This window comes from Lemur catta, chromosome 3 (genome assembly GCF_020740605.2).
Source record: "Lemur catta isolate mLemCat1 chromosome 3, mLemCat1.pri, whole genome shotgun sequence".
NCBI classification, from domain to species: domain Eukaryota; kingdom Metazoa; phylum Chordata; class Mammalia; order Primates; family Lemuridae; genus Lemur; species Lemur catta.
The window spans coordinates 78,076,419-78,091,380 of NC_059130.1; the positions used below are offsets into that span (position 1 = coordinate 78,076,419).

Consider the following 14,962-nt stretch of genomic DNA (forward strand, 5'->3'; position numbering starts at 1 on the left):
TAAGGATGGTGATTGTGTCAGCTGATAGGAACTTAGTTGATATCTAGCAGTCTTCTAAGAATCCTAGGCCCAAATTGTGAAAAGTCTCTAAGGGCAGCTAGTATTTAGAGTTTTCTAGTGTAAATTCCATAATTAGTGCTACTAGTACATAATAATTATATCTTAGGTGGGATATTCCAATAACCTAACTAACTAGTATAAGTTTATAAAGAATTATCTCCCTTTGGCTGCCCTTTTGTTTCTGGTTGGCTGAATACCTATTATAATCTGTTTTAAATATTTCAGCATATGCTAGTAATTTATAATAATAATAGCAGATCCTTTTTATCCCATATTTCATCCTAAAAGAACCCTTAGTTAGTACTTTTTAGACTTTATAACAGGTAAAAAATCAATAAAATGCAGGCACTTTTTTGGTACAATATGCTTTAAACAAGGTGAAAAAGCAAGCTACAATTTGTGAGAGATATGGAAGGAGAATGTCATATCTATTTGAAATTATAGAAAGAACATTGATTTTTTTTTTTAGGCAGAAAATCAATGCCCAAATTTTAGTTTTGCTACTATACAAGGTTTGACCTCCTTACAAAAAGTACAGTGGCATTTAGACTGATTATAGAATCTTAGAACATGGCATTTTTTTGTTGTTTAGTAGCCGTGTTAAATATCTCTGAATCAGTAAATATTAAAAGCAGTTGTAAATTATTAAAGAAGTGGTTGTGACATCTATTTTTTTTTTAACATTTTGTTTACATCCTGAATCCTTTCTTTTTTCTAGCTGAATCTATTTCTCTCTTCTCAATTTTTCTTCCTCTGTTTTTCTAAAGAGTCTGCTAGGTAGCGCTCATCCTTGCTGATTAGAAAGAGTGCTGACTTCTCAATTAGACTTCTCAATTAGTAGCTCAGTCTTCTCTCAAATTCCATTCTTCTTAATTCTTCCTGTTGTGGGAGATTCATAAGTAGGCTAAGACCTTCAAAGTTTGGGTTATGGCAGAATGGAAATTCTTAGATGGATTCTAGGATCACTTTTAATCTTCAAAGACTGAAAGTTAGAAGACCTTGAAAGTATTATTTACTGAAGAATATTTAATGAAATAATAGAGAAAGGTAACTTTTCAGTTTTCCCTCTATGTATAGTAGTTGCAGGCAGACATTTTCCTTTTAACCCTACATAAATGACCCAAAAAAAGGAGAGAAGCCTCAGTATTTTTAAACGGAAGCCAAATATGTACACACACACACACACACAGTTATTTTCTGAAAGCTAGAACATTGTTTTCAAGGAGAAATGTATGATCTACAATTGCAATGTTTAGACATTTGGCAATTGGATAAAATAATGTTTTGGAGAAAATAGGAAAACAGATTGACATAAATGTACATTAGGGTAGCAACTTTCATTTCTTGTACATACACAGTGAAATAGTTCTGGGCAATAAATTCTTGGAAAAGTAGAGTAGGGATTGGATAAATGTCGTAGTTTATGACTGAATACACATAAGCAGGTGAAAACTCAAGATGGAGAGGTAATAGTAACCACCTGATAAACAAACTTAAAACCCTTTCACCTTACAAAGAAGATTGCTTTAGAGTTAAAACACGATATTATAGTTTGATTTTTTTAAAAGATATTATTATGTTTGTGGCTACTACTGTGGCTACATAAAATAAAGAATGCTTTTTGTACCCCAATACAAAGAAATATGTATCATTTAACTGTAAAAAATATTTTTGATGTTATAGATTCTGGAACTAATGCCAAGATTATTGAAAAAAGTGACACAGCCACTATTTCTACCATAGATGTCTTAAAAATAAAGGATAATTGACAATGCGGAATTCTGTAACTATTTCAAGTCAACTACCAAGCTCTAGTTTAGTTCTATAATGTGTTGGCAACATAGGAGCCTTCAGACCTTTGCTTCATCCCCCCGTATCCATCCTGTGCTGTCTATTCCACTCTGGATTTCAGGTTTTTCATCCCTTTTATTTTTTGTGACAGATTACTGCAGCCCACTTCGATTTCCCCTCTTCTCTGCTAACTTTTGGTAGAATCTACTCCTTGAGGCCAGAATAATTTGTTATATTAAAGAAAGACTAGGTCTTGGGGAAGATAAAAAAGAGAACATTCCAAGCTAAAATCACAGAATGATCTGAGGCCCAAATGTGCATAGCCTAGTGACTGAAACTATAGGTATCAGTGAATACTGGATGAATGAACTGATGAACAAATGAATATATCCTGAGTAGAATGGCATGGCCAAGTTTACTAGACTGTTCCTTTTAAGTCATTCATTCTTTACACATTTTTTAGTTCTCTAGGGTACAAAGATGAAAAAATGATTTTGGGGAGCAAATTTTAATGGGGCAGACAAAAAAGTAAAAAATTATTAAAATATTACCTCCAATAAGAGGTATGTTTGCACAACACCTTTGGGAATACAAAGGAGGAAGCTACAGAGGTGGATTGTGTAGGACAAGCCAAATCTCAAAGGCCTTAAATGCCAAAGTCAATTGTTTGGACATTATTTTCATCATTATTAAAGCAAGATACTATGTCAGAGCATTTTGTGAAGGTTTAGAGCAGCACTGATCCTTCCTAGGATATCCTTGTGGGTCTTAGTAATAGGCCTCTCTGTTTTTTCCTGTCTTGGCCCCAAAATTATACTTCAGGTTCAGCTGAAAACAAAAGTCGGGAAGTGATTGGGAGAGTCAGCCATCTCTAATGTTTGGAAATACCATCTCAGAAGGTAGTAACCCTTTAATGTTAAGAGTTCATAAATATCAAATTGAGATACCCTAATTGTTATAGAGACCTGAACTTTCTACCTAATTTGAAAGAATCGTGTTCACTTTGACAGTGGTAATTGAGTATATTTGAAATCTGAAAAGAAAGAGCAAGGAAATGAGTGTTAGCATGAATTTTGCTGAGGTCTTTTTTTTTTTTGAGACAGAGTCTTTCTCTTTCCCCCCTGGGTAGAGTGCAGTGGTGTCATCATAGCTCACTGCAACCTCAAACTCCTGGGCTCAAGCACTCCTGCCTCAGCCTCCTGAGTAGCTAGGACTATGCCCTGCTAATTTTTCTATTTTTGGTAGAGATGGGGTTTCACTCTTGCTCAGGCTGGTCTCGAACCTCTGAGCTCAAGCAATCCTCCTGCCTCGGCCTCCCGGAGTGCTAGGATTACAGGCGTGAGCCACCATGCCTAGCCATGAGTTTTTAAAGATGTGTATTTTCAGAGATCTGTAACTAAACTTAAGTATTTCTGTCCCAAATTGTTATTTCCAGTCATTTGATTCCTCAAAGATCACAAGGAAGCAAAGTATTATACCTTACTCTCCAACAACTGGAACTTGTCAAATGAGCCCATTTCCTTCTCCCACAAGCTCTGAAGAACAAGAGCACAGAAATGGACCATCATCAAATGGTTAGTTGAACATTCTTTTCTACTTATTGTAAGATTTTTCTAGTTACTGGTTAAATCAAGATTTTGATTTAATAATATATGAATCTTTTTGCAGCTGATTTTTCTCTTCTCTCAAAGAATTTAACATAGAAAAGGCTAGAATGTAGGTATTATTTTGGACATAAATGTAAACTTTCTAGGCACTTATTTTAAAATGCTACTGCAGACTTTGTTCCCTTCTTATCCCATCCATTAAATAGAAATTATGGCTTGACTGCCTTCAGCTACTATCAATTATAATGGTTACAGATATGCCCCTTAACAAGCTATCCATCATGTGCATAAATTAAAGAGAGCATAACTCAGGTACTGCTGCACTACAGTTTAAGAGTGATACTTCTAAATGTTATTTTTATCCATGTTGTCCATTTAGTTTTATCCACATTTAGTGTATCTTTAGATAGCTTGCCTTTATTTATTATATTTTATTCCCTTCTTTTTCCTTACTATTTCAAATGCATTTACAAAAGGTTTGTAGAATTTTCCATAGAGAACAACCTAATTTTAATATGAAATTCTTTATTTTGAAATATTGTTAGCTTTTGACCATATGTACTTGTTGTTCTCTGGTGGTTTATTGCTAAAATATTTATTTAAAACCACAAATCTCAATTTCATAGGTTACATTTTTTTCTGTTGAGAAAGGTCATGAATCAGTGACATGTCAGTTTCTATAATATAAAATTTAAATAGGCTCAAATTTAATAAAGTGTGTTTTAAATATGTGGTGATTAGCGTAATTCATATTTTACTGTTTAACATTTATTGAGTACTAAGCATATACTAGAAGCTACACAGAAACAAAGAATTCTGCTTATTTTAACTAATTTGTTATAATGAAACATATAATGAGATCTTAAACTTTTGAATGTCTTTGATTTTACTTTAATCAAATGCTTTTTATCTTAAAGCTATTACTATTAGGTTTGCTTTCACAAAAATGTATAACAGTATATACATTTTCTTCAAGTTCCATACTTCTGTTTTTTATATACCTATCTTTTTTTAAATTAAAATTAATGCCTTAAAGATTACACATCTCTATTCTGAAATGTGAATAGACTTTAAGTTGATATGTACCCAATTTCCATTTTGAAATTAAATATGGACTTAAGGGAACATTCCTTTTGCCCATAAAAAGATTGGTCACATGATTTCAGTTGACATTTAAGTGGATAATTATCACAAATTATAGTCCTAAGTAAGCTCTTTTTAAAAAAGTCAGATAGCAAGGGTTTCTGAGGTGCTGGCAATATTCTATTTTTTGACCTACATGATTCAGTCTAGTTATTCATTGGACTGTAACATATATGTTTTATATACTCTGTAATATGTATATCTCACATATAGAAGTCTCAAAACAGGAGAATTTTGCCTAGGATCCTCAGATTATATCATTTGTAATCATTACATTGTTCGTCCTAGTGTCATCTTATACATGTTTTAAAAATGAGAAAGCCTGACTCTTATGAAGTAACTTAAATTCCAAATAAATGAGAAAATGCAACTTATGAAGTTATTTAAGTTCCAAATGAGGTCATAACCTCTATTAACAACTCCCACTTTTAAAATATTACACAAAACATAATGTAAAATTTAAATAACATATTCAAGGACATTTTAGGTACTATTCACTTTCCTTCATATTTAGGATAAAATCCAAAACGCTTAACATGATTTTTTAGGCCATACATCCATCTAATACCTGACCACCTCCTTTGCCTTATTTTCTACTACTCTTCTTTTACATTACTTTAGCTGCTCTTACTTTCTTGCTGTTTATCATCACGCTTAGCCCTTTCCTGCCACAGAGTCATTGCACTTACAGTTTTCTCCACATGGAATATTCTTCCTTCAGATATTTACATGTGGTTTCTCTGTGTATTTGAACCATGTACTAAGTGAACAGAGACTTAACATTAGATTTAAATCCATCTGTAGTTACAAAAGGAAGAAAAAATTGGTTCTGTGTCTTCATTCCACTTAAATTCCATATTGGGCAAACATGGGATGATTTGTTTCCACTCTTCGGTTTATATGTTTAAGAGATACAGTCATGTGCCGCATCACGTTTCAGTCGATGATGGACTGCATATACCACAGTGGTCCCATACAATTACAACGGAGCTGAAAAATTCCTATTGCCTACTGACATTATAGCTGTTGTAACCTTGTAGTGCAACACATTATGTGTTTGTGGTGATGCTGGTTTATACAAACCTACTATACTGCCAGTCATATAAAAGTGTAGCACATACAATTATGTAAAGTACATGATAACAGTCATGTGCTGCAAAATGATATTTTAGTCAATGACAGACCACAAATATGACAGCAGTCTCATAAGAGTATAATACCATATTTTTACTGTACCTTTTCTGTGTTTAAATATGTTTAGATACACAAATCCTTACTATTGTGTTACAGTTGCCTACAGTATTCAGTTCAATAACAGAATGTACAGGTTTGTAGCCTAGGTATATAGTAGGCCTAGGAGCAATAGGCCATACCATATAGCCTAGGTGTGTGGTAGGCGATACCATTTAGATTTGCCTAAGTACACTCTATGATATTCGCATGATGAAATCACCTAATGATGCATTTCTCAGAAAGTATCCCCGTAGTTAAATTATATAACTATATGTGTATGTGTGTATGATATATATCATTTATATCTTATATTTATATATGTGTATATATTATTACTGCCCTCCCCCAACTCTTATCAAATTTCTCTGAACTGTTACAGGTGACCCTTGAACAACATGGGTTTAAACTGCACAGATTCACTTATACATGGATTTTTTTCAATAAATAAATTGGAAAATTTGGGGAGATTTGCAACAGTTTGAACAACCTTGAAGACAAACTTCATAGCCTAAAAATATAGGAAAAATTAAGAAAAAGTTAGGTCTGTGTCATGAATGCATAAAATATGTGTAGATACTAGTCTATTTTATTATTTACTACCATAAAATATATACAGATATAAAACCAATGCACACATACACTTAGACCACACAATACACCATTCGCAGTTGAGAGAAATGTAAACAAATGTTAATATGTAGTATTACATCCTAACTGCATAAAATTAACGAGTACATACTATACTACTGCAACGATTTCGTAGTCACCTCCTGTTGCTATTGCAGTGAGCTCAAGTGTTATGAGTATCTGCTGAAAACACCATGTGACACTAATCTTCACATAAACAGTTTGTCTCTCCAGTAAATCGTGTATGGCAATGAAAGTGATTGCTCGTAGTTCTTGTGTATTTTTCATCGTGTTTAGTGCAATACCATAAACTTTGAATAACACTATGGGACCCATACAAAGTGCCACTAGTGATGCTGGAAGTGCTCCCAAGAAGCAGACAAAAGTCAGGGCATTACAAGAAAAAGTCAAATTGCTTGATATGTACTATAGATTAAAGTCTTCAGCTGCTGCTGCCTACCATTTCCAACAATTCATCTTATAAACATACAACATAAACTTATGGTATTAATAAATATAGCACTGTACTGTAAAAGTGTATTTTCTCTTCCTTATGATTTTCTTAATAACATTTTCTCCTCTCCAGCTTACTTTGTTGTAAGAATACAGTATATAATACATATACAAAATGTGTGTTAATTGACTGTTACCAGTAAGGCTTCTGGTCAACAGTAGGCTATTTGTAAAGTTTTGGAGGAGTCAAAAGTTACACTTGGATTTTTGACTGCATGGGGATTCAGTGCCCTTAACCCCTGTGTTCTTCAAGGGTCAACTGTATGCATTTTAGAAAAAAGGAAGGATGGCAAATTTTTCCCCTTTACTCCCAAGAACACTTCAGACTTGTTCTTTAATAATAAGGGTAGAAGAATAAACAACAACTTTGCATAGTCAAAGAAAGTACTTGTTAATTGGATGGCAGGTCTGCGGAAATCACCCAGACTGTAGCAACATAACAGCACAGAGAAATAAAGAAGAGGAGACTGTGATAAAACAGTAAAGAGAAATTATGTGAAGAGTAAGAAGCTACGGCATCTGCCAAAATAGGAGTTCCACAAAGAAGAAATAGAATGGGGCAGAGGAAATATTCTAAGATATAAGGACTATCAATTTTTCATAATTAAGGAAAGATAAGAATTTCCAAATTAAAGTAGCACGCTTAGCTTGGACAAGATAAATTAAAACAAATCTACACTTACCCAAATCATGGTTAAACTGCAGAACATCAAAGACAAAGAAAATTTTAAAGGCAACGAGAAAAAAGACATTACCTACAAGGGAATGACAGACTGATAGAATAATACTTCTCATCAGTATCAACAGACTCCAGTAGAAAATGGAATAATAATACCAACTAAGAATCACAGTTGAATTTTTATTTAGGAGATGAATATATAATAAAGATATTTTCAGAGAAAATCTCAGAGAGTTTGCTATTTATACATTCTCACTAAAATAACTACTAAAGAATGTACTTCTGTAAGAAGCAAATTGAACCTCAAATAAAGAAATGGAATACAAAGAGCAATGGTGAAAAAATAGATTAGCAAACAGGTTGGTAAATCTAATTACAAATATAATTACAAGAATCTAATTACAAATTTTGCTGACTATAAAGGAAAAGTCAAACAATTTGAGAGGGACTTAAAAACAAATAATAGATCACACGAGCATGGAAGATAGGGAGAGAACAGAAAAGAGGAGTTAAGTGTTTTAAGGTCCTTGTGTTTTCAGGCAGATAATGGGATATCTATCAATTGACTTTTTAATTGTGTTTTTTGTTTTCTTGCCTGTAAAATGTGGAATATAGTAATGCCTACCTTAGAATTGTAATATTTAATTAATTAATACACAAAAATCACTTAGAACAATGCCTGGCATATGGTATGTATTTGGTACATATTTTAACCATTTTTGTTAATATCATTATTATTTAGACTTTAAGAAAAAATATAAGACAATTGAATCTAAAGGGATAGAAAAAGACAACAAAGCAAATATTAGCTTTTTGTAAAAGCTAGTAGTTGATATGAGAATATTAATATAGGCCATAGTAGACGTTAAAGCAAAAAGCCTTCATTGAAGTTATTTAATAATATCATTCTTTACATAAAAGAAAAAGAAAGATTTGCCACCAGAAAAATAAAAGAATCCTAAGCTATATGTGCATCTAAAACAAAAACTCAAACAAAACATGATAAAATGTGACTGGATAACAAGAAGAAACTGACAAGTCCCCAATCATAGTAGGAAATTTTAAGCTACTTCATTCAAAAACTGATGAAGCAGATATATTAGGATATAGACAATTTGAACACAATTAGCAAGCTTAATCTAATAAGCAGTAGTCAAACAGGTGTAATACCCAACGTATAATAAAGCACACATATAACTTTCACAAAAATATAACCAATTAAGTCACAGAGGAAATCCCACTGTACTAAAAACTGCTATCACACAGATCACATTCTCTGACCAAAATTTCATACAATTAGTAATCGATAATAAAAAGTCAGTCCTCCAAAAATTTTAGCCCATGTGTTTGGAAAGCAAGAAATTTGTGAATAATTCATTGATCAGAAAATTTATAATGGAAAATATAAAATATTTAGAATTGAATGATAGTAAAAACATGTCAGCATTTAGAGGAAAAATTTATACCTAAATTATACTAAAAGCAGTTCTTAGTGGAAAATTTATACTGTTGTCCCTTGGTATCTGTGGAGGATTAGATCAGGACACTACTCGGATTCCAAAATTCACAGATGCTCGAGTCCCTTATATAAAGTGGTGTAGTACTTGCATATAACCTGCACATATCCTCCCTATACTTTAAATCATCTCTAGATTACTTATAATACTTAATACAATGTAAATGTTATGTAAATAGTTGTTATACTATATTGTTTAGGGAATAATGACAAGGAAAAGCCTATGCATGTTCAGTACAGATGCAACCATTCTTTGTTTTTGGGGGGAATATTTTCAATCCCTGGTTGGTTGAATCTATGGAGTTGGAAACCACAAATGCAGAGGGCCAGCTAGCCTTACAAATGCATATACAGTCATGTGTCGCTGAACAACAGGGATACATTCTGAGAAATATGTTGTTAGGCAATTTCATTGTGCAAACATCATAGAGTGTGCTTACAAATAAACATGGATGGTATAGCCTACTACACACCTAAGCTACATGGTATAGCCTATTACATCTAGGCTGCAAACCTGTGCAAGCATGTTATTATATTGAAAACTGTAACACAATAGTATTTGTTTATCTAAACATGGGAAAGGTACAGTAAAAATATGGTATTATAATCTTATGGGACCACTGTAATATATGTGGTTTGTTAACCAAAACATCATTATACTGAGCATGACTGTATTCATAAAGGAAAAATGATTGAAAACTAATGAACTGAGTATTCACCTCAGAAAGACTGAAAAGGAACAAACGAATGAACCCCAAAAAGTAGAGAAGAAATAATAAAGATATAAACAGAAATTATTAAATAGAAAACAAGGCAATAATGGAGAAAAGCAACCAAATCAAAAGCTGGTTCTTGGAAAAATCTAATAGAATGGTGGGCCTCTGGCAACACTGACTTTTTTTTTTCGTATGGGAAAAGGAATAAACAATCTGTATCCCAAAAGAACTGGTAAACTACTGCCTCCTTAAATCTATGATGAGCAATTTGAGATACATGAGCCAAATGTTTCTTAATGTGGTCTACAATCTAATTTGGGTTAAATATTTAAAAACCTATATTTTTGTTGTTACTACTCAAATATTACTGTTTTAACAGATAAAAAGCAATTCTAATTTTCTCATTGATGGCTTTCTATTCAGTAATACAGGTAATATTTTTAGAATGTTACATTTCTTCTTTGGGACTTAATAAAAGTATTTTTGTTTTGAATAAAAACAGAACCATTAACATTGTTATTTTTTGTGAGTTGATCCTCTTAAGAGGTTCTTCACCCTCTACTCTTATTTATTAATATTAATTTGGTTAATTAAAATAATAGGATCATATCAGGATCTCACTCACTTTTTAGCCTACAGGCCTCAACTTGATCTGCAATTAACTCTAAAAAAGTTACTGACCTGTGTGTGACCACCTTAGACAAATCACTTGAACCTCTGTGGGTTAAAGTTTTCTTTAACTCTTAACTTTGGGTTTGAGACCAGAATGATGCCAGTGATCTTTACCAGCTATAACAGCATGATACCAGCCTAAATCTATTTGAACTTTAGATTAATCTATCAATAAGCATATCATGGTTAAAAGTACAGTCTTTACAGTCAAATGGCTGGATTTCAATCCTGTGTCTGCCGCTCACTAACTTTATGGGCTTGGAGAAGTTATATAATCATTCTTTGCCTCTGTTTTCTCATCTATAAAATGAAAATAAGAGCAACTGTGTCAGTTGTTGTGCAAATTAATTGGTTATCATATGTAACATGTTTAAGGCAGTAGCTGGCCCTGATAAAAACCATTTAAGTGTTAGGTATTATCATCATCATCATTGATTGTGCTTCCAAATCTTATGATTTGTTGAAAGGTATCTTCATTAGTTAGGGAAAGGGCTCCCTGGAGCCTTACCAGAAAGTTCAAATACAATTCTGAATATAGTCCAGATTCAGTGATATTATAATACATTTAAAACTAATGTTTTGTGGAACCACTTAAACTGAGTCAAGTATACAACTGTTAACTTTTAACCTTGCAAGAAAAATGCCATATAGATTCCACAGTCCTTTAGTATGATATATGTTAATTGTATTTACTTTTTAAAATGTAATGGAATGAAATAAAGGAAAGCAATTATTAAGTAACTGGAAAAATCTTTTAATGATATGTTATACTACTTAACAGTCTTTAATAACTGATCCAAGGGTTATTCTTAGAACTATTAAAACTCCTCATAGTTAATAATTGAAAAGTACTTAAAAACATAAGTCCTTCCATGAGAAGACTGAGATTAATGCTATTGGTCCACATTTTACAGAGTGAGATATTTGACTAGTGTTTACAATGATAAAAATATTTAGAAAGGCATTGAACACCTGGCAAAAATTCAAATAAAGCATTGTTTACTATTTCTCACCTAACATTACTAACTGCTGGTACTGAAATATGAAAATCAATTACAAGTTAAAGGAACAAAGTAATTGTAATACTTAATTTTGGAGCTTTATTGAATGTAGACACCATAGCACAAAATTCAGGACATTAGTATTGCCCCTTAGGCAAAGATTTTCTGAAATGAAGGTTTAATGTATAACTTGGGTTTTTCATTTGTGGTTTTCTACAAAACATAATTTTCAGCTTGCTTGATTTTTTTTTCTTAACAGAGATTTTAATAGATTTATTTCTCCAAAGTTCTCCAAAATCAAAAATAAAATATTGTTACTTGTTTTCCCTTATAACCTTTATTAAATTAACTTTTAACCATATTATTCTTTTTGGAATTTAGGGATACAGACTTGTCAATTAATGAAACATTAATAAAGGAGAGAAATAGTGCTTTAGCAAAATGTCTAAAATCATAAGTTTTTCTTTTTTTGCCATTAGAGAATATTTTAATATAACCATTTAATTATGATAGGATGGGGAGGGGGGGAAAGAAGTCATAAGATCCAAAATAACAGGGAAGGAAATTATTGTTAATCAATTTATAAACCAATTTATTCAATGAAATTATAAGTACTAGAGATTAGAAATTATAACTTAAATAAGCTTTTTCCCAAGTAATAGGAATAAGTGAGAATAATGGAATATAAATTAAACAAAGGGAAAAAATGTAAACTAGCATTGGAAAATCTGTTCTAGGCAATAATATATTTCTTAATATATTAATAAATTCTACTTGAAAAATTAAAGAAATTGCCTTTATATTATATGTATATTTTGTTTCATCTGGAAATATTGGATCCTCTGTAGTATTACCTAGAGCTATACTATTCAGTACATGTGGATATTGAACATTTGGAATGTGGCTAGTCTGAATTGAGATACACTGTAAGTATGAAATCTATACCAAATTTCAAAAACTTAGTGTGAAAAAAAGAATATAAATTATCTCATTTATAATTTTTTTGTCCTTTTTTCTACCTGCCTGGCTGAGTGACTTTAAATCGTTATTAATTTTATATTGATTATATTGTAAAAGTATATATTTTAGGTATATTGGGTTAAATAAGATATAAAATAAATAAGATGATGGTCAAAGGATAAAAAATTTCAGGTAGGAGGAATAAGTTCGGAGATGTGTTGTATAATATCCTGACTATAGTAAATAACAACGTCATATACTTGAAAATTGCTAAGAGAGTAAATTTTAAGTGTTCTCACCACCAAAAAAGAAAATGAGAAAATGGTAACTATGTGAGGTAATGAATATGTTAATCAGCTTGATTTGGCCATTTTACTATGTATACATATATTAAAACATATTGTACACTACAAATATAATTTTCGTTTGTCAATTTAAAAAATAAAGAGCCAGGCATTTTTATCCCTAAAATTAAATTTATTTGACTGTGATATCACTAAGAACTTCACTGTTTTCTAGATATTAGTATCATCAATCCCTTATTGTTAACTTGAGGAAAAAAATAGGGGTGAAATAATGCAAACTGGAAGCCTTAATATGATATCTTTGATTAAAATATTTGATGAAAGTATCATTTATTTAGTAAAGTTTACTAGTGGATTTTAACCTAATTATAGTATCAAATTGGATTTCTCTAGTTTTCTCTTTAATATAACACGCCCCAGTAGAAATTTCACTCAAAAGATTATTTCTTCTATATAATATCTTAATGAATAAAAAAATAGGAGAATGGGAAATGAGAAAAACAAAATAGGGTACTTTTTCTTTTCCTACCATTCTTTCATTTGTCCACCTTTTATTTTCTATTTAAAATTTGGCAATCTGCTTAGGTATGATGGCACGTGCATGTAGTCCCAGCTACTCAGGAGGCTGAGGCGGGAGGATCACTTGAGCCCGGAAGTTCTATGCTGTAAGGCACTATGCCAATTGGATGTCTGTACTAAGTTCCACATCAATATGGTGACTTCCCCGGAGCTGGGATCTCCATCCAGGTTGCCTGAGGGAAAAATGAACCAGCCCATTTCTGAAACTGAGTTGATCAGTAGCGTGATTGGGCTGTGAATAACCAGGACACTTTATAGCATAGCAAGCATAGGGAGACCCCTGACCCTCCCCACCTCACGAAATATATATGTATATATATAAAATTTGGCAGTCTGAATTCTATTCAAATTTAATGATTTCTCCCTTTATGTCCTCGTCTTTATTATACACACATATAGGAAAGACAAAAAAATCGAATCCTCTCAGTTTAACTGAAAGAAAGGAATCTACAATGGAAGACAATGATGAGTAAGTTTGTTTTTGACACTATATACATGTGTCTTACAGGAAGAGGTTCACATTTGTTAATCTGATAAGAGAAATCATTTATAGAAATTAATAGTTTATTCCTGAGCTGAAATATTCTTTCTTAAAGAAATAAATTACCTTAGTTGTGATGTGTTTTTTGGTACTCATGTAATGGTGATATATGATGCTTAATTTTAATACTCATTGAGCCCAGTTCTCCCAGCCTATGTATGTATAATAGACCAGCTTAGGGTAAAACTGAGGAAAACACTCATTTCAGATTTCCATGGATAGAAAGTAATACATTGTCTGGGAACATGATGTCTAACAAATAGGTGATCCAAGATGGAGCTAGGAACACAGTGAAGCCAGCAGAGTAAGAGATCTAGAGAAACCAGAAGGCCTACATGCCAGCAACCAATTAGAGAGATCAGAAAGGAGGCACCTACTTCTAGGATGTCTCATGGGTTTTCAGTACTGTAGAGTCACTGTAGATTTGGTGTTTGGTCCTACACTACAGAAATTTAGAAACTCACATATAAGATGTAGCAGCATAAAGAATTCAGCAGTGCTAATCAGTCTCCGGAGAAACATGTATAATAGGAATGCCATTTTATTATGAGAATTTTATTAATAGAACATCTGATATCAGTAATTTTCTCAGGGCACCCTCTTCTGAAAGTCAGTCTTTTCAAATTAAAAAAAGTTCTTTAAGGATATTCAGTAATCTAAGATGTAGAATTAAGAGAGTAAGATGTTTTAAAGAATATTTTCATTTAACTGGGTTAGCTGTATTATCCCTTTCTGCACAAGAGAGGCATTCTGCCTAAATAACTGATATCTTCCATAAAAAATGGCACTGTCAGTTGGCTATCAGTATGGGGAAAATTGTATTTGGACCCTTACCTCATACCACACACAAAAATCAGTCCCACATGGATTACAGGCCTAAATGTGAAAAGTGAAAGAATAAAACCTTTAGAGGGAAATATAGGACAGCTTTTCATGACCTTGGAGTAAAGTACCAGTACCAACCATAAAAGAGAAAAATTGATAAATTGGACTGTTTTAAAACATTTCATAAAAAGAAA

The 14,962-nt window shown here is 32.2% G+C and overlaps 1 protein-coding gene across 2 annotated transcripts in view; it reads left to right on the forward strand.

The window, feature by feature from the left end:
* LOC123635569 (integrin subunit beta 3 binding protein) overlaps window positions 1-14,962 on the forward strand; it is a 79,032-nt gene that overhangs the window by 36,883 nt on the left and 27,187 nt on the right. For both annotated transcript variants that reach the window (XM_045547849.1, XM_045547848.1), the window contains exons 3-4: window positions 3,287-3,425; window positions 13,802-13,871. In XM_045547849.1, the coding sequence (XP_045403805.1) occupies window positions 3,287-3,425; window positions 13,802-13,871 (209 nt within the window). The remainder of the gene's footprint in view (window positions 1-3,286; window positions 3,426-13,801; window positions 13,872-14,962) is intronic.